The sequence below is a fragment of the Saimiri boliviensis genome, chromosome 5, assembly GCF_048565385.1.
Source record: "Saimiri boliviensis isolate mSaiBol1 chromosome 5, mSaiBol1.pri, whole genome shotgun sequence".
NCBI lineage: Eukaryota > Metazoa > Chordata > Mammalia > Primates > Cebidae > Saimiri > Saimiri boliviensis.
This window is the reverse complement of record NC_133453.1, coordinates 144,562,567-144,586,811: the sequence shown is the minus strand read 5'-3', so window position 1 is coordinate 144,586,811 and position 24,245 is coordinate 144,562,567. Positions and strand designations below refer to the sequence as shown.

The 24,245-nt window shown below is 48.9% G+C and overlaps 1 protein-coding gene across 2 annotated transcripts in view; it reads left to right on the top strand.

Moving 5' to 3' along the window:
- Nucleotides 1-13,897, top strand: part of PCSK6 (proprotein convertase subtilisin/kexin type 6) — a 185,254-nt gene extending 171,357 nt beyond the window's left edge. For both annotated transcript variants that reach the window (XM_074400110.1, XM_039479859.2), the window contains 4 exons: nucleotides 893-996; nucleotides 6,334-6,463; nucleotides 10,149-10,261; nucleotides 12,460-13,897. In XM_074400110.1, coding sequence (XP_074256211.1) covers nucleotides 893-996; nucleotides 6,334-6,463; nucleotides 10,149-10,261; nucleotides 12,460-12,557 — 445 coding nt within the window. In that variant the 3' untranslated portion in view covers nucleotides 12,558-13,897. The remainder of the gene's footprint in view (nucleotides 1-892; nucleotides 997-6,333; nucleotides 6,464-10,148; nucleotides 10,262-12,459) is intronic.
- Nucleotides 13,898-24,245: the final 10,348 nt, after the last annotated feature.

The window sequence follows — 24,245 nt, the reverse complement described above, 5'->3', positions numbered from 1 at the left end:
TACGTTTAGCAGCAAACCCGCTTAAAATGTGTACATCACACAAAGTATAATCTGAGGAACTAAAGAAATAAGAGTAGGTGATGTTTGTGCATACCGCTGTGTGCCAGACACTGAAAGGTTTACAGATATTAGCTCATTGAGTCCTTCTGGCAACTTTATGATGTAGAAACCCATTAACAGGAAGGGAAATGGAGATGCAGAGAGGTTGGCTGGCTTGCTTGGGATTGAACACTTGGAAGCGGCAGAAGCCATCCGCATGGTGGTCTAGCGCAGCATCCATGTCTCTGTCCAGCACTTGGCTAGCTGGAGCGCGGTGAGGGCAGGCACATATGGTGTGGAAGAGGAAGCCAGGGGCTGCATCTGACAGGCCTGCTAGGGCTCCAGAGGGCATTTTATTTCAGTTCATTGCAAAGCTGCAGAAGGTTTCAAGTAAGAGCGAGGCAGGAGCAGGCTGGGGTTCAGGGCCAGCCTTGCAGCGGACAGCCCCGTCACGTGTCATAAATGCTGACACTCCAGGAGGGACTTGACACCGAGACTGAACTAGCGTGCCACCAGTGGTGACCCACACGGCTCCACTTCTCTTCATGGGGTCTGGATTCCAGTTGGAGAAATGGCAGTAAAAAAAATCTGTCACTGGGTCGAGGACGGAGCCCGGCGCCTGCTGCCTGGTGATGGGAGCTCTGTTTCCCAGGCCCTCGCGGCCATTCCTGCTGGACCCCCAGCGGACTGAGGGATGGCTTTCCCAGTTTTCCTAAGCTGAGAACTTTCAGTGACACAAAGAACTGTGCCTCAGTCACTTACATCTCCTCTTGGGAAAGGCGTTAGAAGGCAAATCATAATTTAATTAGACTCTTGGAATGGATGTGGAAATCTGCCTCTTTCTTTTCAACAGCCTTGCGCGGGGCAGCTGCATTCCTGACTGCGAGCCAGGTACCTACTTTGACTCAGAGCTGATTAGATGTGGGGAGTGCCATCACACCTGCAGAACATGCGTGGGTGAGTTCACCGCCTGCGGAGGCCCCGGGCCAGGGCTACCCAAGCGGGTAGGCTAGCTGCCTTGAGACAGAGAAAGCCTGAGGACTTCATGGGCTTCTGGATTTATTGCAGCATTACAATGCAAGGGCAGAACAGGGTACAAAGGCCCTATCAGGGACTGGGGGCAGGGAGAGTGGGGATTAAATGTTTAATGGTTTCAGAGTCTCAGCTTGAGAAGATGACGGTGGTTCTAAGGATAGACAGTGGTGAGTAATGGCTACATAACAGTGCGAATGCACTTAATGCGCTCAACTGTATTCTTAAAAATGGTTGAGATGGTAAATTTTATGTTGTGTACATTGCAGCGGCTCATGCCTACATCCCAGCACTTAGAGAGGCAGAGGTGGGTGGGTAGCTTAGGCCCAGGAGCTCAAGACCAGCCTGGGCAGCATAGTGAAACCACGTTCTCCACAAAAGAGAAACAGTTTGTTTGAAATTTTTTTTAAAACCATGTTTCTAAATTTCAAGCAGAAACCCAAAGCAGTACAAGGCCCACTTTGAACAAGCTGCCTGAGTTTATCAGCATCAGAAGCCCAGCCAGGCAGTGGCTGATTTCAGCTGGGAAAGGGGACAAGGGATGCTTGACCGCTCAGAGGCTTGGAGCTCAGCTCTCGCTGTGGAATCAGTGCAGACAGAAACACAACACCATAAATATTCACAGGGCTTTGGAAGAGGTGGGGATGGATCCAGGTGGGGACGGGGATGTTTTAAAACATAGCCTTAGCTCTTTGTACCTATCTTCACTTATTTTGAACATTTTGTTCAAAGAGGAAAGAATTGCATAAACAATTTTACATGTATTATAATTCCCCACAAAGATGATAGCACGGATGTCTCCCAGGCACAGTTTTTACACAGAATAGCAGAGAAATCATTCATTGTATTGGGTTTCATTTTGCAGAACTATTTGCACAAGTAAGTTCGAGTGCACCATCGGTCTGTGGGCTCAGCTGTGTTTTGGATTAAGTTTTCTCCTCTCAACCCTCCTTCCTGCCCTTGGTACTTTGGTTCTTTCCAAGAAATACATATCATATGGGCTTTTTCTGCAGTAATACTTGAAGAATTAAATCTCTGCTGGCCGAGTGTGATGGCTCATGCCTATAATCCCAGCACTTTGGGAGGCTGAGGCGGGTGGATCACCTGAGGTCAGGAGTTCAAGACAAGCCTGGCCAACATGGTGAAACCCTGTGCCTACTAAAAATACAAAAATTAGCCAGGTGTGGTGTCAGGCACCCATAATCCCAGCTACTTGGGAGACTAAGGCACGAGAATCACTTGAACCCAGGAGGTGGAGGTTGCAGTGAGTGAAGATCGTGCCACTGTACACTTCAGCCTGGGTGACAGAGTGAGACTCTGTTTAACGTAATGATAATAATAATAATAAATTTTCTGCTAAATCACAGTTGCCATGATACTGCTGTTCCTCAGAAATGCCGAAGAATGGGCACAGCTGTTCCCGCGTGGCCAGCCTTGTGTGCCCCATGCAGCTCCCTGCCGTACTGTCCTGGAATAGGCAGGCCTGAGAAACCAAGGCTGTGGCCAAGGCCGGCATCCGCCTATGATTGCCAGGCTGACCCCAGGCCACCCAGGGGAGATACGTCCTCCTCACTACCCTCCTGGGACAGCCCTGAAGGCAGCAGGGCTGAGCATCTGGAAGATTTCACCCGCTGGCAGCTCAGCAGATTTCCCTAGCAGTTTGCCTGTCGCCTTTTTGTCTTATCATTTTTATTCTTTGTTTCTTCCACTTGTTTAGCCCAGATTGATTAGGAAGCATCACTAATGTTGCTTATTTAAGTTTCATAGTCACTTGAATCCACAACACTCAGGCATACAGTTCTACAACTCTTTTGATTTTAATAATTCAATTCACTTTTCTTTCTGAGTCCTCAGATTGCTTGATGGCAAAATGCTTTATAGAGTCACTTGGAGTTCTCATCTCAACCCAGTGACTTCTCTGTCACTTCAGCTATTAAATTCATTGGTGAGCAGGTCCAGAGCTCTGAGGGGGGTCTCCCTTGCACCTCCTGCCCTCTGACCTGGGTTCTCTCTAAGCTCCTGGGAACGTATACGTCTACCCTCTGGCACCCTCTGGAGAGAGACCTCACTTTCCTCCTCTGAGTCACTGGAGGATTCTGGCTCCATGGCAGGTGTGGACCTCACTGGAGGCAGCTGTTCTCAGACCCAGGCCCACCTGGCCTTCCCCTCCCTGTACTCAGTGACTGTGGCTGCCCATCACCCACACAGGGGCCTGGGCACAGTCATGGGGAGGGTCAGAGTCAGGCATGAGTGCTGGGATAGGGCCTGGTGGACTCTGTCCCCACCACCCCAGGCTCACAGTGCCCCAGTGCACTTGGCAGGCAACTTGATGGAGATGAGCCTCTCATCTTCCTGAGTCCAGGTACCCAGTGTGTCCTGGCATGGAGGTTGTAATCCTTCAGGGCTGCTGGTGCACCTGGGTTAATGTAGCAGACCTGTGGGACTCGACTTACCCACCTGGGGTATGGCATGTGGATCAGCAGCTGGCAGCCTGCAGGGCACACATACCAAGCTGCAGGGCAGTGCCCCAAGCATCTGTCGGCCCTCATGCATGGGCATCCTGTGCCTGAGACAGCACAACCTGAAACAGCAAATGAGAAGCACTGCAGCAGACCAAGAGAGGTTGCAGAAGAAAGGAAAATACTTTCCATTTAATCCCTGTAATGGCACATTTTTCCACCTTTTTGAACAAAGACTCCATGTTTTCACTTTATAGTGGGCCCCACAAATGACATAGCAGGTCCTGTGTGAGCATAGCCCATTCTGCTATTATCGCTGTGATCGTGGGTGCTTTTAAAGTGTTCAAAGTCTATAAAGACTTGCGACTTAATGGAATCCTTAAAAGACTTTCACTGAGTTATGAAATTCATATTTTTTAGTAGTTGAGAAAATAGGTCGCTTAGAAAATCAACCCATTTTAACAGCTTTTTTATTGTGGTAAAATACACATCACATAAAATCTACCATCTTGACGATTTTTAGACATACAGTTCGGTGGCATTAAGTGAATTTACATTTGTGTGCCGCAGTTGCCACCATCTCCAAATAAATGTGTTTCAACAACTTTAAAGTTTAATGCACTGAGCATTAAACGAAGTACAAACAAGAACAAGCTTGCTTTCCCACGTTGCAGGCTCCTCAGGTGTTAAGTAAGGACCCTGGTGCTGGAGGAAGGACAGTGAGGGTGGCAGGTTCAGCAGGTGAGGCACAAGAGGTACAGCAGCAGGCCCCGAACAGCTCCCAAGCACCACGCGGAGTGGCACCCCGCCTTGGGCAGGAGACCTACCTACTAGACGCTCCCGGAGATCAGCTGTGGGTAGGGGCGGCCTTGGCTAAAGCATAAGAGCAGCTTGAAAGGCCGGGTGCGGCGGCTCACACCTATAATCCCAGCACTTTGGGCGGTTGGATCACGAGCTCAAGAGTTCGAGACCAGCTTGGCCAAGATGATGAAACCCCATCTCTACTAAAAATACAAAAATTAGCCGGGCATGGTGGTGGGCAACTGTAATGCCAGCTACTCAGGAGGCTGAGGCAGGAGAATTGCTTGAACCCTGGAGGAGAAGGTTGCAGTGAGCCAAGATCGTGCCACTGCACTCCAGCCTGGGTGACAGAGTGAGACTCTGTCCCAAAAAAAAAAAAAGAGTAACATAAACCAGACAGAATCCTGACCCTGGGTGGCAGCTCTTCCACCGCAGCTCAGGAAGAGAGGAGACACCCTCCATGAAGACTGTGGTCCTCAAGAGGCCCCTTGAGAGTGTAAACCCTGCCTCCTGCTCAAAACCCTGAGGCCTCGGCTTCACTGTCCCCGACTCTCAAAGGAGGAGCTTCTCCTGCACGAGCTCCGAATTCCCTCCCAGGCTTCCAGCTGTGGTTCTGAGGTGTGGAGCCAGCCCCAGGGCCCCGGGCCTTGTGCATGAGCCCTCTAGGCTCCGGAATCGCTACAAAGGGGTTTTCCCTTGATACAGCAAGAGGCCGCAGTTGAGTCCAGAGCAGACTGTGAGGCCTCAATCTAAGACCACGATTCAATTGAAGCAGTTGGGGGGAAGTTTACTCAGGCATTGTGACTGTCAAAGAGCCCCTGAGATAATTTCCTCACTGCCTGTAACCCTCTCCTCTGTCAGCCAGTGGCCACCTCAATGCCTCTCTCTGATGTCCCATCAGAGGCTCCCTGGGGACACCTGGCCCAGAGGACATGCTATCTAGTCATCTAGTTCAACATCGACAGGTCCTCCTCAAACCCTGAGCCAAACTGATGGTTTTCCTCCATGACTCAGCCCTTTGCTCAGAACTGATGTCTCTTCAAGTCTCTCCTTCCTGCCCTATAAGCCTTAGTCTTAGTCTTTTTTTTTTTTTTTTTTTGAGATGGAGTTTTGCTCTTGTGGCCCAGGCTGGATTGCAACCTTTGCCTCCCGGGTTCAAGTGATTCTCTTGCCTCAGCCTCCTGAGTAGCTGGGATAACAGGCATGCCTCACCACACCTGGCTAATTTTGAATTTTTCGTAGAGACAGGGTTTCTACATGTTATCAGGCTGGTCTTGAACTCCTGACCTCAAGTGATCCACCTGCCTCGGCCTCCCAAAGTGCTGGATTACAGGCGTGAGCCGCCGTGCCTGGGCAGTCATTTTTTTCTCTGTCGTTGAAAACACCTGGGCTATACACACCAAACACCAGTCAACACCATTCCCGAAGATCTCTTCCTCCGTCTTCCCACATCGTCTTCCACAGCGTTCTGTGCAATGGAAGAGCCACAGATGCATGCCATGGATGCAGTTCTAAGTTGTCTAGTAACCATGTCTTAATCAGTCAAACGAAACAGGCAAAATCATTTGGGTAACATATTCTATTCAACTTAATGTGTCGAAAATATTGCCATTTCAACATGTATCCATATAAAACAGGAGCTGTTTTGTATTTTTTTATCTGAAGACTTTGACACTGAATTTCCAAGTCTTCAGGGAGCAGAAGTGAGCCTAGGCCTTTTGGAAGTAGAGCCCATCAGGGTGGCATGGGTAGTGGGCAGTTGTGCCCCCTCTGAGATCATCTCCTGCCTTGATGTCCCTGTCTGTGAAATGGGGATGGCGACACCCACCTCCTGGGAGTGGGTGAGGACGGCCCAGCTCACAGAATCTGGGAAATGCCTGCTGTGGCAGTGGCCTGGGGGATCTTCAATGGTGCCCTGATCTCACGAGGCCCCGCAGCGGGCCTGGGGCGTGTTCATCTGCCAGCCGCCCCAGACACCTGCTTCTTTTCCTGTATCTCCCAGGGCCAGGCAAAGAAGAGTGCATCCACTGTGCGAAAAACTTCCACTTCCAAGACTGGAAGTGCGTGCCGGCCTGTGGCGAGGGCTTCTACCCGGAGGAGATGCCAGGCTTGCCCCACAAAGTGTGTCGAAGGTACTGTCTTCCCGGTGGGGAACGGCAGGCAGCTGTGTCCCGCACAGGAGTGGCTGGCGGGCAGAGTGTGGTAGCATCTTCCCCAAGGGCTGGGGGAGGGCGTGTTGCATCACCCCACTGAGGACAGGAGCCCAACTACAGAGCTGGTTAGGGGCCTCCATCCCTTTGTCCGTTGAATGCATATTTGTTGAGTCCCTGCTGTGAGCCAGGCTCTGTGCAGCGATGGGCAGGATGGGAAGCAGAGTCATAAGGTGATGACACCCAGTGGTGGACTCCTCGGGCTGCCCCTGCCCGTGCCACGCTCAGCATGGCAGAGTCATGAGGTGATGACACCCAGTGGTGGACTCCTCGGGCTGCCCCTGCCCGTGCCATGCTCAGCATGGCAGAGTCATGAGGTGATGACACCCAGTGGTGGACTCCGTGGGCTGCGCCTGTCTGTGCCATCTCAGCATGCATCCTTTCCAGTGTCATAATCAGAGAAACAATGTTTTGTGTTAAAAAAATTTTACTTTTTGGAGACAGAATGTTACTCTGCCACCCAGGCTAGAGTTCAGTGGTGGGATCTGAGCTTACTGCAACCTCTGTCTCTGGGGTTCAAGCAATTCTCATGCTTCAGCCTCCCGAGTAGCTGGGACCACAGGCGTGCACCACAATACCCAGCTAACTTTGGTATTTTTAGTAGAAATGGGGTTTCACCACGTTGGCCAGGCTGGTCTCAAACTCCTGGCCTAAGTGATCCACCTGCCTCAGCCTCCCAAAGTGCTGGGATTACAGGTGTGAGCCAGCACGCCCAGCCTAAACAATGTGTTTAGTTAGGTACTTTAGAGAAAGTAAATGATCCTGACAGTTTTCTTATCCTAAGGCCATTTTCTGTGCAGTCAGTGACATGTGTTTTAACCCTTCCTGTCCTCCTTCCTGTTTCCTCCCAGGTATCCACACAGGTTCTGTTCTCATTTGGTGGCCCTGGACCCTTCTGTTGTCAGACATGAGCTGATAGAGGAGAAGCATTTACTCTGGTCTCCTCTTTTCGGGCTGAATATTGCCCTATGTTGGGACATCATGAACTTGGAACCTGGCACTGGGCAGGGCAACCTGTGTCCTTCAGGGTGGGAGTGACAGTGAGGACTTCAAAGGGAGCTGTGAGGATGTGATGATGGGTGTGGGCTGTGAGGGAAGCGGCAGGTGTCAGGCTGCTTTTGCAGTGCTGTGGAGAAATACCTGAGGTTGGGTCACATATAAAGAAAAGAAGCCGAACTGGCTCACAGATCTGTCAGCTTTATAGGAAACGTGGCGCCTGCATCTGCTCAGCTTCTGGGGAAGCCTCACGGAGCTTTGACGCCTTGTGGAAGGTGAAGCGAGAGCAGCACATCACATAGCAAGAGCAGGAGCAAGAGAGGGAAGCAGGCTGGGTGTGGAGGCTCAGGCCTGTAATCCCAGCACTTTGGGAGGCCAAGGCGGGCATATCACCTGAGGCCAGGAGTTCAAGACCAGCCTGGCCAACATGGTGAAACCCCTTCTCTACTAAAAAAAAAAAAAAAAAAAAAAATGGAAAAATTAGCCAGGCGTGGTGGTATGTGCCTCTAATCCCAGCCTTACAGGAGGCTGAGGCAGGAGAATCGCATGAACCAAGGAGATGGAGGTTGCAGATCATGCCACTGCACTCCAGCCTGAGCAACAGAGCGAGACTTATCTCACAAAAAAAAAGAAAAAAGAAAGGAAGGAGTTGCCACACACCTTTCAGCAACCGGCTCTCACAGGAACTCATCAGTAAGGGGGTGTGTGAAGCTATTCACCAGGGATCCACCCCATAATCCAAACTCCTCCCACCAGGCCCCACCTGCGACACTCGGGATCACATCTCAACATGAGATCTGGAGGGGACAAATGTCACAACCAATCAGGGGACTTCTGTCTGAAAAAGACTCAAAATGAGGGAGCCCTCAAAGGCTTGTGTCAGAGCAGGGGAGGGAGCTCAGGCCTGGCTCCCAGCTGGGTACTTGTTAGCACTGGTAGACTGCCCCACAATGGATGGGGTCTGCCTCCCAGGCTGCGTGTAAGAACCACTGTGGGTTGTAACCTATTCCCCTAGAAACAAACAAAGCCCTGGAGTGAGCCCACGAGGGACTCCCGAGTCCTTGCACTCGTGACACGTGACAGAGGAACCTGGTGGCAGTTCCGTATCTCTGCAAGCAGCAGCCCTTTCTACTTAGTTGCTGTAAAATAGGAAACTTGCCATCCGCTTGTAAGGTGCAGCCTTGCTGAGTCCTGCACAGGGCCCTGGGCACAGTTGTCTGAAGTTAAACCCTTCCTGTTAACCAGCCAGCTGATTCTCGGATAAATTAAATACAGCAATCCAGGGAGAATGTGGAATTCAGCAGTGATAAACACTCTCATTTGTCAAATGCCCTGGATTGCAGGGCATGCTGATTATGCCCACAGCCGTGCAACTGGAGCCCTGCGGGCAGCCAGAGGCATGGGCATCCCCTGCCCCCAGGAGGCAGCAAGCAGGCAGCCCCCACAAACCTCTCTTTGGGCAACGGAGGACAGGAGTTTCCTGAGTACTTGTTCCCACGTGAGGGGAAGCTTTCGGCCCTGGAGAGGCCCGCATCAGCAAATGCTTTCTATAAAGCTCACAGTGGTCAGTGGTCAGGCTTTGGGGGCCATACGGCTTCTGTCACAGCTGCTCAGCTCAGCCACTGTTGCACAAACGATTGTAAATAAGGCCGGGTGTGGTGGCTCACACCTGTAATCCCAGCACTTTGGGAGGCTGAGGTGGGCAGATCACAAGGTCAGGAGTTCGAGACCAGCCTGGCCAATGTGGTGAAACCCCATCTCTCCTAAAAATACAAAACTTAGCTGGGTGTAGTGGTGCGCGCCTGTGGTTCCAGCTACTCGGGAGGCTGAGGCAGAGGTTGCAGTGAGCTCAGATTGCGCCACTGCACTCCAACCTGGGTGACAGAGCGAGACTCCATCTCAAGAAAAAAAAGAGATTGTAAATGAAAGTGCGATTGTGGCCCAGTATAAATGCTGAATATGGTTCTTGAACTGTGGTGCACCGCCCCTCCCCTGAGGTCACGTTACCCTGAATTAGAAATAGCCCTGGCCTGGGTCCACGTCTGCCCAGGCTGGGCCAGGACTGTCCAGGAAGGGCAGGAATTGTGGGGCACCTCTCCTGCTCCCCGAGGGTAAGCAGGCATGGCCACATAGGGGCGGCGGCAGCCCTCTGGTCAGCTCGAGTCAGGTGTGTCACATCCCTGGGTGAATTCTGGCCTGGACCCCAAGCCTACAGCCATCGCAGCCCGGCAGCCGCTGGGGAGAGCAGCCTGCCACAGCTCTGGGAGCCATGTGTGAGCTGGGGGCCAGGGCCCAGGAGGGTGTCAGGTGAGCTGTGGGAAGCCTCGAGGCCTGGGCCTGGCCCCTGATCCTGGGCATGCTCCTGCCACCTGGCCGTGGCCGTCTCTGCCCTCCCAGGGTAGGAGTGAGGTCAGACTGGGGGTAGGACGACACGCAGACACTTGGCCTCTGTGGCATGGAAAGGCAGGGGACGGGGAGACACAGGCTCTCCACAGAGGACCAAGGCTAAGCAGGTGGGAAGGGGGTGCAGGGAGGTGGGAGCGTTCTGGGAAGGGAGGGTTCTGGCGAGCCCTCTTCCCCAGCCTTCAGCAGGAACGGTGTCTGCCCACAGGTGTGACGAGAACTGCTTGAGCTGTGCAGGCTCCAGCCGGAACTGCAGCAGGTGTAAGACGGGCTTCACACAGCTGGGGGCCTCCTGCATCACCAACCACACGTGCAGCAACGGTGAGCAGCAGGGCGACGGCCCTGGGTTCCCCTGGGGCTGCCTGTGGAGCTCGGCCCGCCAGCTTGTGCTCAGAAGAGAAGGGCAATGCCACACGGGCGTGGCGGCTCCACAGACAGGCCTGCGTGCCCCGATCTGACTGACCCTCCGGGACTCCTCTAGCTGATCTGGAAGACAGCTGCGCTGTCTCCCAGCTTTGCTCTAGACCTTTCAGACTTTGACCAGAGAGGCATCCCAGCCACTGCTGATCTGTTTGTTGAGTGACTCCTAAAAATGATTGTGTTCTTGTCCTGGTCCCACTCTCATGCCATAGGCCCCTGGAGGCCTGGGTGTGAAAACTTCCCATAAAAGAAGCCTGACCTTGGGGGTCAAAGCCAGGAAGCCTGGAGGTTCTCTGCTTCAGGATGAGGAGGCAGAGCCCAGAGTGGAGCCCTGCAGGCAGCACGCACTTAGCAGCAGAAATCCCAGCTCCAGGCCGGGCGCGGTGGCTCAAGCCTGTAATCCCAGCACTTTGGGAGGCCGAGGCGGGTGGATCGCGAGGTCGAGAGATCGAGACCATCCTGGTCAACATGGTGAAACCCCGTCTCTACTAAAAATACAAAAAACTAGCTGGGCATGGTGGCGCGTGCCTGTAATCCCAGCTACTCAGGAGGCTGAGGCAGCAGAATTGCCTGAGCCCAGGAGGCAGAGGTTGCGGTGAGCCGAGATCGCGCCATTGCACTCCAGCCTGGGTAACGAGCGAAACTCCGTCTCAAAAAAAAAAAGAAATCCCAGCTCCACAGGGATCCCGCATGGCCCCGCGTCTGTGCTGCAGGAGAGCCCTGGCTCTGCAGGGGGACAGGGGACAAGGACAAATTGTAAAAACAGAAACTTAAAGGGACCAAAGATAGTTCCCATTAGAAGGAGGGTTGGCAGAAGATCCTGGCCTGGAGTCCAGGGCAGGAGCCATTATAGACACACTGGCAGGGAAGGGGGCACTGGTCCAGCAAACGGCAGGGTGGAGCCACACAGGGCCAGCTCTGGGCATCACATTCTGGCATGCAAGAGAGGAAGGCTGTAAGCCTCGGTGTCCCAGGGTCAGGGCAGGTGGTCCTTGGGCATGAAGCTGGCACTGGCCCAGCCCTGGCAGAGGATGGAGCTCGGGAGAGCCCTGGGATGCCTCTTTGCCTTGTTTACTTTTTCGGGGTGGGGAAATTGTCTAATTATGTCCCATTCAAAGGCCCAGAAACTCCCTCTTTAGGAAGTCACCTGCCCAGGTTCGGTATCCAGCCCGAAAAAGTGCGCTTGCTGCCGGAGGGCCTCCCAGGTGCACAGACGATGCATCCTCCCAGGCCAGGGGCTCTTCCCTCGCCGTGGTTGCTTCCCCAGCAAGTCCTGTCCACGGCGGCTCCCTTCCTCCCACCCCATCCACTCCTCCCCGTCCATGGTGCCCCCTCCACCCTGGAAGCAGCTTCCATCCCCCACCAGCCTCCAGGCCTGTCCTCCGACCTACCCCAGTCTTCCTCCTAAGCTCCACCACCAGCACAGTTGTCCAGAAAGACAGGTGCGCCTGTGCCCCATGCGCCCAGGCTGGGTATTCTCCCAAGACCCCTCCCATGTCACCCCCACATCCTGCTCATGAACTCCCCTTGTCACTTAGACTCAGCAAGAGCTCCATACACCAGTGCCCCCGCCCCTGCTGCCACACGGGGCTTGCAGAGTCAAATGCATTGCAGGAGAGGGACTTCAAGGGCTGCTACCTTGCTCCCCACCTTCATCTGCGTCCCTCTTGCCCAGGGCACTGCTGATGTCCAGAATATGTGGAATGATTGAAATAATCTTGTGTTTGTATTTGTTTTTGAGATGGAGTTTCACTCTTGTTGCCCAGGCTGGAGTGCAGTAATGCAATCTCAGCTCGCTGCAACCTCTGCCTCCTGCATTCAAGTGATTCTCCTGTCTCAGCCTCCTGAGCAGTGGGGATTGCAGGCATGCACCACCATGCCTGGCTAATTTTTGTATTTTTAGTAGAGACGGGGTTTCGCCACGTTGGCCAGGCTGGTCTCAAGCTCCTGACCTCAGGCTGGTCTCAAGCTCCTGCTTTTTCCTCCCAAAGTGCTGGGATTATAGGTGTGAGCCACCACCATGCCCAGCCTTGAAACAATCTTTACAGGAACCAAAGACTGACCTTTCCCTCTTTGCCTTTCCTGATGCGGGGACTCAGCTGACGAGACATTCTGCGAGATGGTGAAGTCCAACCGGCTGTGCGAACGGAAGCTCTTCATTCAGTTCTGCTGCCGCACGTGCCTCCTGGCCGGGTAGGGGTGTCTAGCTGCCCACAGCGGGCAGGGACCCCCCGTCCATCCATCCGTCCACCGTCCTCCAGACTGTCAGCCAGAGCCTGTTTCAGGGGCGGGGTCCTGCACCTGCCGCTTTATCTCCCCAGGAGCCAAGTCCTTCCGCAGCATCTCTGAGCACCCAAGCTAGGTGGGTGGTGGCTGTTAAGGAGATGTTCCTAAAATTGTAATATCCTCTCAAATGCTGCTTGCTGGCTACAGTCTTCTGAAAAACTGAAACAGGAACAAAATGAATTCTGGGAATCCACAGCTCTGGCTTTGGAGCAGCTTCTGGGCCCATAAGTTTACTGAATCTTCAAGACCAAAGCAGAAAAGAAAGACGCTTGGCATCACACATCACTCTTCTCCCTGTGCTTTTCTGGGGCTCTGTAGTAAATCTCCCTGGCCCAGCCGGCGAGCCCTGGGCCATCCTCACATGTGACAAAGGGCCAGCAGCCTACCTGCTCATTGGCTCCCACTGAACAGTCTGGGGACAATTTGGTCAGACTATAAATAAGATAGGTTTGAGGGCGTAAAATGTATGACCACTGGGGCCGGAGTACCTATTTCTACATAGTCAGCTACTTCTGAAACTGCAGCAGAAGCTTAGAATGTCAGATTCCAAACCCAGACCGGAAGATTCTTTCCCCGCAGCGCTCTCCTTTGAGCAAGCCGGGCTCTCCTTGTTACCGTGTTCTCTCTGCGTCTCCAGGAGGCTCATGGCCTGAATGACCACCTCAGCCCGATGCAGAGCCTTCTGAGGAGGGGCCCCCGGAGGCATTCTGGGGCCACCCAAAAGATACCCCGATGGCCAAGCAATTCCTCTAAACAAAATGTAAAGCCAGCTCATGCATTGTTAATCATCACTTCCCATTTTATGGAATTGCTTCTAAAATACATTTGGCCTCTGCCCTTCAGGAGACTCATTTTTAAGGTGGATACTCCTGTGTCTGCGTGTATTACGAGCCTACATTGACACAGTTGGATTTATTCTGCCAAACCTGTGTAGGCATTTTATAAGCTACATGTTCTGATTTTTACCGATGTTAATTATTTTGACAAATATTTCATATATTTTCATTGAAATGCACAGATCTGCTTGATCAATTCCCCTGAACAGGGAAGTAACATTTGCCTTAAATTTTTTCGACCTCGTCTTTCTCCATATTGTCCTGCTCCTGTTTGACAACAGTGCATTTGCCTTGTCACCTGTGAGCTGGAAAGAACCCAGCTGTTGTTTATTGAATCCACAACTCCGAAAGAGAAATCAGTGAAGCAAAAACAATGTTAACCCTAAGTTAATAAAAGAGTTAACATCCCATGGCACAGGAGTCTGTGTTTCTTTGAAAGGCACACAAAATGAAAACGTGAGTGCTGACCAAAGTGTGAAGTGGACCTTACTTTCTTTGTGGCTTCAGAGCCGTTTCATGGTTATGTGGAAGGTCTTCTTTTGAGCGTTATCAACTGTTGATGGAAGGAAGTAATGGGCGAAATCCCAGATTCCAGCCCCAGGGTGTCATATGGCAAATAGACCCTCTTCAGCCCACAGGAGCCTCACTGGGAGGAGGTTTAGAGCCTCTCCAGATACAGGGACCCTTTCCATCTGTCAAGGGGGAGCTCCCCACAGCCTAGACCGCGAGCCTCTTTCACTGGTGCCTACCAAGTGTGATTGAACTAGGTTACAGCTTGTCTTCTGCGCAGTGGCTGAAATCCCTGAACCCATGGCTTACGCACTGCATGGGATTTTTACCATGGCCTCTCTGTGAGGTCACAAGCTTGTACTTGCTAGGAATCCTTTGGCTACAAGTAAAGGAAATGCACCAACTAGAACTGACTTAGGGAAAAGCAGGAGTGGGTGAGGGGTATTGTTTTGAGAATCTAGAGTGGATCCAGAATTTCAGGGAAGGGTGCAGCAGAGCCTCAGGAACCCTGGAACCAGCATTAAATGTCCCCTGGGCCGTCTCTGTGCTACAGCAGTGCTCTTCTCTCCATAGCCACCTTCTCCAGTTGATAGAAGAAATGACAAGACCTCCAGCACCTTCCAAGTAAAACTAGTACAAATCCAACGCCTCAAGCCAACTTTCTGTGTCTGTTTCTTGGCTCTTCTTTCCCCAAGGACAGGACTCGGTCAGCCTGCCTTACATTGATCCTCTCCCTGTGACATCAGCTGTGGCTACAAGGACAGGCTTGTGGAGCAGAACATGGCCGTAGGGAGCTCTGCAGAAGAGAGGGGAAGCAATGTGCAGCTCCCAGAAGGTGGGGCAGGGTCACGACCCAACAGCTGGCCTCCACAAGCACCAACTGACCAGAGTTGTGTGTGTGAGGCAGTGAGGAATGAACGTGTCTGGGATAAGAATTCAACCCCCGCCCCGCCCATGAGACCGACTTAAAACCAGCAACTTGTTAAGTACCTCTGGTGGAAGGCACCTTTTTAGATCCTAGAGCCCAGATCTCAATAAATTCGAGCTCTGTGCCCACTGAGAGCTTACAGTGTAATATGTTTGCAACTGAATCAGAAATAAACTCCCAGTCGGGCGCAGTGACTCATATCTGTAATCCCAGAACTTTAGGAGGCTGAGGCCAGCAGATCACCTGAGGTCAGGAGTTGGAGACCAGCCTGGCCAACATGGCGAAACCCCACCTCTACCAAAAATACAAAAATTACCCAGGTATGGTGATGCATGCCTGCAGTCCCAGCTACTGGGGAGGCTGAGGCAGGAGAATCACTTGAACCCAGGAGGCAGAGGCTGCAGTGAGCTGAGATCGCGCCACTGCACTCCAGCCTAGATAACGAGCAAAACTCTGTCTCCTAAATAAACAAACAAACTTCATCTCCCAAAGGACACCAGCTACAGGAAAGCCAACCAGCTAGTGGCTGGGTCAGGCAAGGCCATTTTGGGACTGACAAGTCGGGTGGGGAGTTGAGAAGTTGTTCACAAAGTCCTAATGACTAAGCTCCACCTTGTTGAAAGAGGCCAACCACATATAATGCCTTTTGAACACAGGTGGTCCAACCTTGAGGTTAAAATTGTCTGGACCCAGTTGGGCAGGGTATGTGTACGGATTTTAAGTGACAGGATGATAGATCATCTCCTCTAAAGCTGTCTTTTCCCGGACAAAGACCCTGAGACCCACAGAAGTGAACTGCCCTGCCTTGGGCTGCACACTGCAAAGTTGCTCCCAGCCCCGTCCCCAGGGAAGGAGGCTGTCTGTCTGCAGGAAAGGTGTCATTCTGCAGCTGCCCAAATGCAGCCAGGATGCATTTGTTTTAAACCAGCTCTATTTTCAGGGGGTGATGCTTATCTGACCTTATCCCCAAATCCTTTGGCACCTCACAGGGGACCCCATGTGTACATCCTCATCCCTCCCAGACCATTGCTGACTTTGGATCTTGTGACTCTTCAAAGGACTGGCGAGAACTGTGCTTTTTACAGAAAACATGCCTGAAATGGGAGGTGGTTAGACAGAAGTTTAAAAAAAAGGGCCAGGTGCAGTGGCTCACACCTGGAATCCCAACATTTTGGGAGGCTGAGGCGAGAGGATGGCTTGAGCACAGGAGTTTGCAGCCAACCTGAGAAATATGGTGAGACCCTGTCTCAATCAATCAATCAAAAATGATAGACAGATAGATAGCAACATGGTCTAAATGAGTCCAGGAGTGGAGTGTCCCTGAACTTGAGGAGACTACCATCTGCTGCATTTGCATTACTGATAATACGGCTGGAGAGGGCCTTTTGCCTGAAAGCTTGGATTATGTTGGGGCCCCCGAGAGCAGGTGAGGGGTGGAGGTTCAGATGAGGGGATAGAAAGAGAAGGAGGTGGAGAAGTAGGAAACAAAGACATTTTAATAAGAACAAGCAGGGGCGATGGAAAGTAATAGACCAAGGCCATTCTCTAGCATCTTAAGGTTCTGCCCAGCCAGCTGGGAGGCCACTGGGCATTGGCTGCTGGGGGGGAAAAGGAGGAGTCTGCTCCCCTCCCCCAGCCTTCACTGTTGCTTTCCTCACGTGAACTCCAGACTGTCTTTCCTGACACCCCAGGCTCTGTGGCTTATCTGAGCACAGAACAGCATCCTTAGATGGTACAGCACTGAGCACCCACCTCAGATTCTGGGGTTCAGTTCCACCATCCAAAGCCCTGCACCACTACAGGCCAGCCACGCTAAGGGTGACTAGATTTCTTAACCTCCCTTTTGAGCCAACAGGAACCAGAGTACCCAGAGCAGAGAACATCCTGTTACCAAAAACAGTGTTTCTCAACCAGGGATGATTTTTATCTTCCAGGGGCCATTTGGCAATGTCTGGAGACATTTTGGGTTGTCACAACTGGAAGGATGTACTCGACTCCAGTGGGTGGAGGCCAGGAATGCTGCTAAGCACCCTGCAATGCACAGGAGAGCCCCCACGACAAAGAACTCAGCCCAAAATGTCAATCGTGCCAAGGTTGAGAAACTCTGGCCACAAGAAATGGAATCAAAAAAGAAGATTGTTTGCAACTTCATAGAGATACCCTAAAATGAATAAAACCACATATGGTTTGATTTCTGTCCCTGTTCCTATGCTGAAGCAAGGGAAACTTTCCCTTTTTAAAAGTAAAGAGATGCCGCCCCCTTCTTTTTTTAACACAGCAAGGGACCCAAGTTAACCAGCTCTCCACCCTAAGGACTCCACCTGGTGGTCCTCTCTGGAATTAAATGAAGTTTAGGTTTTACTTCAACTTTTTCAGTTGTTTTGTTTAACTTTTTTAGGTATGTTAATTTTTAAATTATTTTGTTTAACTCTTTTAGTTTTTTTGTTTAAATTTCTAGTTATTTTGTTTAACTTATTTAGTTATTTTGTTTAACTTTTTTCATTATTTAGATTAACTTTTTAGTTACTTTATTTAATTTTTTAGTTATTTAACTTTTTTAGTTTTTTAGTTAAACAAAAATTGTAGTGACTAAGCAGGTATGATGGCTCACACCTGTAATCCCAGCCCTTTGGGAGGCTGAGGTGGGGGCAGAGGGAGGCGGAATCACTTCTTGGGGTCAAGAGTTTAAGACCTGCCTGGCCAACATGGTGGAACCCTGTCTCTAATAAAAGTACAAAAATTAGCTGGGTGTGGTGGCGAGCGCCTGTAACCCCAGCTACTCGGTAAGCTGAGGAAGGAGAATCACTTAAACTCAAGGGGAGTGGAGGTTGCAGTGAGCCGAGATCATGCCACTGCACTCCAGCCTGGCCAACAGAGTGAGATTCTGTCTCAAAAAAACAAAAAACAAAAAGAAAACAAAAACAAAAACACAATTTGCAAGTACGATACAAATAATTTCCTCCCAAACAATTTGAGAGTAAGTTGCTGATATTTTACTCTATGACCGCTCCCCTCCGCATAATACTTTAGTGGGTATTTCCTATAAACAAAGACATTCTCCTACACAGACATCAGAATCAGGAAATTAATATCAATATGTTACTACCGTCTAATCCTGTGACTGAATTTTAGTTCTTGGCAGTTGTCCCAATAAAGGTCTTAGCAAAAGGATCTGGTTTACAATCACACTTTTCATTTAGTCATCATGACTCTTTAATGTTCTCCAATCTGGAACCTTTCCTCCGTCTTTCCTTGCCTCATCAACTGGAAGGCCACGTTGGCCAGGCTGGTCTTAAACTCCTGACCCTAAGAAGTAATTACCTCCCACCCCGCCCCACCTCTGCCTCCCGAAGTGCTGGGATTACAGGTATGAGCCACCACAACTGCTCGGTCACTGCGACTTTTGCTTAATTAAAACTCATGATTTGAAAGACTATAGCCTTCCATGTGGGCTTGTCTGAGACTTCCTCATGTTTTGAGTCAATTCATGCATCTTTGACAGGAATCTCAGTGATTCTGTGTTCTCATTGCATTCTAGCAGGGAGTACACCACCTGTTCCAGGATTGGTGATGTTAACGTCGATCATTGGTTAGGTTTTGTTTTTTTGAGATGGAGTCTCGCTCTGTCGCCAAGCTGGAGTGCAGTGGCGAGATCTCGGCTCACTGCAACCTCTGCCTCCCTGGTTCAGGCGATTTTCCTGTCTCAGCCTCCTGAGTAGCTGGGATTACAGGCATGCACCAACATGTCCAGATAATTTTTGTATTTTTAGTAGAGACAGGGTTTCACCATGTTGGCCAGGATGGTCTTGATCTCGTGACTTCATGATCTGCCTGCCTCGGCCTCCTAAAGTGCTGGGATTACAAGTGTGAGCCACCACACCCGGCCTGGTTAGGGTTTTTTTCTTGACTACAAAGTGATGCCTGCCAAAGCATATTCACTAGCACCACTGCTCAGCGTTGTGCTGAAGATCCCAGCCAGTATAACAGTGCAAAAAATAAAGAACCGGCGTAAGAATTGGAAAGGTGGAAATAAAACTATCATTATTCTCTCTCTCTCTCTCTCTTTTTTTTTTTTTTTTTTTTTGAGACGGAATCTTGCTCTGTCGCCCAGGCTGGAGTACAGTGGTATGATCTCTGCTCACTGCAACCTCCGCCTCCCATGTTCAAGTGAGTCTCATGCCTCAGCCTCCTCAGTAGCTGGGATTACAGGTGTGTGCCACCATACCTGGCTGATTTTTATATTTTTAGTAGAGACAGGGTTTCACCAGGTTGGCCAGGCTGGTCCGGAACTTCTGACCTCATGTGATCCGCCTGCCTCAGCCTCCCAAAGTGCTGGAATTACAGGCATGAGCCAATGCTCCGAGCCAACTCTCATTATTCTCAAATAGCATGGTTATGTACATAGAAAATCCACAAGAATGGCTACAGATAAACTATTAGAATTAATAAGTAAATTTCACAAGACCTCAGGATGTAATGCCAATATACAAAACTCTACTATATTTCAATATATTAAAACTAATGATTAGAAACTGGAGTTTTTAAACAAAAGATACTATTTACAGTAGCATCAAAAACTACCAGATATCTAGACAATCTATCAACTATCTAGACAATCTATCAAATATCTAGACAATCTAGTAAAGGATATACAAGCCTTCAACACAAAAACCATAAAATGCTACTGAAATTAAAGAGTACCTCAATAAATGTAGGGTTATACCATGCCCATTGATTGGAATACTTAATACTGTAAAGGTATCAATTCTATCCAAATTCATCTACAGATCCAATATAATACAAATCAAAGCATAGGTGCTTCTTTAGATACATCCAAAATTTATGTTCATATGCAAAGGACTAGAATGACCAGATAAGTACTAGATAATCTGAGAAAAAAATGGGAACTTTTTTTTGAGAGACAAATACTAAGTCTTTTTCTAAAGCTTGTATTATAAAGACAGCATGATATTCCACAAGGATAGCTGACTAAACCCATAGAACAGAACAGCTGGTTCAGAAGCAGGCCCTCACGTATTTGGACGTGCTTGATTTATGAAAAGAGTTGCTCTGCAGAGCAGTGGAGGGAAAGATGATCTCTTCAATAAATGGTGCTGGGTCAACCAAATATCCATATGGGGAAAAATCTATCTTCATCCCTACCTTAGACTATAAACAAAAATCTATGCCAGAGAGACTGCAGATTATATAAATGCAAAAGGTGGAAGAATAAAGCTTTTAGAAAAAAAATTCATAATTTTAGAGTAGGCAAAAGTTTCTCAAAGCATACTCAAAAAACATTGAATTTATAGGGAAAGTTTCATAAATCAGACTGTATTAAAATGAAGAACTTCTGTTCATCAAAAGATACCATTAAGAGAGTGAAAACACAAGCCGCAGGGTAAGATATTCACTACAGACATACCTCACAAGGATTCCTATCTAAAAAATATAAAGAGCTCCTACAAATCGTTGTTTTTTTTTTTTTAAACCCAATAGAAAAATGGGCAAAACACCTAAACAAACATTTCATTAAAGAGGTTATTGAAATGAACATAAATATATTTTTTAAAGTTCTCAACTGTGTTAGTAATCAGGGAAATACAATTAAAACCACAATGTTATACCATTACCAATCTATCAGAATGGCTAAGATTAAAAAGACAGACAATACTAAATGTTAGCAAGGAGTTTAAGTTGGTACAACCACTTTGGAAAACTTATGTTCTACTTAAGCTGAACATAAGTAAACCCTATGACCTAGTAATTCCATCCCTGGGTATATATCAGTATACATGTTCAAAGACATGTATTATCGTGTTTATAGGTATACTATTTATAATATAAAAGGTCCAAAGTGAAAATTACCCAAATGCTAATCAACAGCAGAATGGATAAGTAAATTGTAAAACATCCACAATTAAATACTATATTACAGTGAGAATAAATGAACTATATCTACACACAAACATAATGTTAAGCAAAATATATGTAAGGTACTTCGTTTGCATAAATACAAAATGAGGCAAAGCAAATCTATACAAGATGTCAGGCTAATAGTTACCCTTGGGGCAAGGGTGGTGGCTAGATGAAGACAGGAGGAGCGCTTCTAGGATGTGGCAATGTCCTGTTCTTATGAGGATGTTAGTTGCTTGGGTGTGTTCAGTTTGCACTTTTCTGTATGTATATCATACTTCAATAAAAACTCAAGAAGAATCAACTCGAGGTGGATTATAAAACTAAATGTGAAAGGCAAAACAATCTTCTAGTAGGTTACATAGGAAAATATGGTGGGGGTAAGGAAAGATTTCTTTTTTTTTTTTCTTTAATTTTTCTTTTCTTTTATTTTAACCATGGTCCTTATGTTAAGTTCATTTATCTTGAAATGGTGAGTAACTGCAGCCACAGACCTCAATCTCTGGTACATACTGAGCAATTCAACTTTTTCTTGTAATGTCATGACTTTTCCCTACTTCTTTTTTTTTTTTTTGAGACAAGAGTTTTGCTCTTGTTACCCAGGCTGGAGTGCAATGGCGCGATCTCGGTTCACCGCAACCTCCACCTCCTGGGTTCAAGCAATTCTCCTGCCTCAGCTTCCTGAGTAGCTGGGATTACAGGCACACGCCACCATGCCCATCTAATTTTTTGTATTTTTAGTAGAGATGGGGTTTCACCAAGTTGACCAGGATGGTCTCGATCTCTCGACCTCGTGATCCACCCGCCTCGGCCTCCCAAAGTGCTGGGATTACAGGCTTGAGCCACCGCGCCCGGCCAGGAAAGATTTCTTAAGGCACATGCATGTGCACACACACCCAACCCATGAACCTAAAGAAAATAATTGAACTACATAAAAATCGGAAACTTCTCAGTCAGGGGTGGTGGCTCACGCCTGTAATCCCAACACTTTGGGAGTCCAAGGCAAGTGGATCACTTGAGCTCAGGAGCGGGAGACCAGCCTGGACAACATGTTGAAACCTCATTTCTACAAAAAATACAAAAATTAACCAGGCCTGCTGACCTGTGCCTATAGTCCTGGCTATTCGGGAGGCTCAGGTGGGAGGATCTCTTGAGCCTGAGAGGTCGAGGCTGCAGTGAGTCCTGATGGCACCACTGCACTCCAGCCTAGGTGACAGAGCACGACCCTGTCTCAAAAGAAAAAAAAAAAAAATTCTAATCATTAAACAATACCATTAAGAGTGGAAAGGCAAGCTGCAGAGTGTGTTCATGTCCTTTATAAAGAAATTTCCCACATCAGTAAAAAGAAAGGCAGACAACTCCATAAGGAAAAAAATGAGTAAGGGACTTGAAAAGGCACTTAACAAAGGAAGCTATCAGAATGGGCAACATACACATGAGAAGGTTCTCAACTTCATTAGTTATTAGAGAAAAGAAAAGCAGTATCACAGTACCACCACACACCCATCAGAATGACTAACGTTAGAGACTTGAAATGCCAACAAGGCTGAAGCTGGAAGCCACGAAAACCCTTATACACCGATGGAGTGTGTATTTCAGCCTCTTAGCATAACTGTTAGGCGTTACTCACTGATGATAGATATCATACCCTATATCCCAGCAATTCCACTCCAGGAGAAACTCATGCAAATGTGCATCAGATTCACATACCAGAAAATTCACAGCAGCATTACTCAGAATAGTCCTAAACTGAAAACAACCTTGATGTCCATCAACAGCAGAATAAGTAATTTTCAGTATAATATATACAATGGAATTCTCTTCAGCGGCAAAAGCAAACAAACCATCTCTGTATGCAACTTGGATGGACTCCAGCATAACATAGACCCAAAGAAACTAGGCCAAAAAAAAAAGGGTACTGCAGGATTCTATTTATTTTTTTAGTTTTAAAAATTTATATTTTTTATTGTTGTATTGTTATTTTTTATTGTTTTTTCCAATTTTTTTTTTTTTACTTTTTTAAAAATTGTACTTTAGGTTCTGGGGTACATGTGCTGATCATGCAGGATTGTTGGGTAGGTACACACATGGCAAAGTGGTTTGCTGCCTCCACCATCCCCCCACCCCATCACCTACATCTGGCATTTCTCCCCATGTTATCCCTCCCTGACCTACCCCCTCCCCCTGCTATCCCTCTCTTGCCCGCCCCCCACAGACCCCAGTGTGTGATGCTCCCCTCCCTGTGTCCATGTGTTCTCATTGTTCAACACCTGCCTATGAGTTAGAACATTTGGTGTTTGATTTTCTGTTCTTGTGTCAGTTTGCTGAGAATGATGGTTTCCAGATTCATCCATGTCCCTATAAAAGACGCGAACTCATCGTTTTTTATGGCTGCATAGTATTCCACGGTGTATGTGTGCCACATTTTCTTTGTCCAGTCTATCACTGATGGCATTTGGGTTGCTTCCAGGTCTTTGCCATTGTAAACAGTGCCGCTATGAACATACGTGTGCATGTGTCTTTATAATAGAATGATTTATAATCCTTTGGGTGTATACCCAGTAATGGGATTTTCTGGGTCAAATGGAATTTCTAAAACGAGTCTGTGGTGTCGGGTTCGCGGTTGCCTTTGGGAAAGAGGGAGGCTTTCAAAATAGTGGGGTTTTCTGTATCCCGGCGTCTGCTATGCAGTTGTGTTCACTCTGGTCATTAAACGAGCCAAGCTGTAAACACCTCATTTGCACACTTTTCTGTATATCATACTTTATATGAATATTCAGAAGTCTAAAGGCCGCAAGCTTAACGGCAAACCCTACTAGGCCCGCGGCTGGGTTGCACTGCGGGGCGGTGGAGTTGTCCCAGCGACCTGCCCCGGGTGGGTCACCTAGCTCGGGAACTCAGCTGTAGCCTGGGGCCGGGGCCGAGGCCTAGGCTCCGGACAGGTACCTGAACTCGTGGACCCTTCACTGAAGCCCACAGGTCCCCGCGCCTGCTGGGGACAATCACAGCTTCCCCTCCCACCTCAAGGTGAGCCAGTGCATGAGAAAGTTCCCCTCGGGTGTTTCCACATTCGCCTTAACTTTCTTTTTTTCTTTTTTTTTTGAGACGGAGTTTCACTCTTGTTGCCCAGGCTGGAGTGCAATGGCGCGATCTCGGCTCACCGCAACCTATGCCTCCTGGGTTCAGGCAATTCTCCTGCCTCAGCCTCCTGAGTAGCTGGGATTACAGGTACGCGCCACCATGCCCAGCTAATTTTTTTTGTATTTTTAGTAGAGACGGGGTTTCACCATGTTGACCAGGATGGTCTCGATCTCTTGACCTCCTGATCCACCCGCCTCGGCCTCCCAAAGTGCTGGGATTACAGGCGTGAGCCACTGCGCCCGCCCCGCCTTAACTTTCAAACACCAGC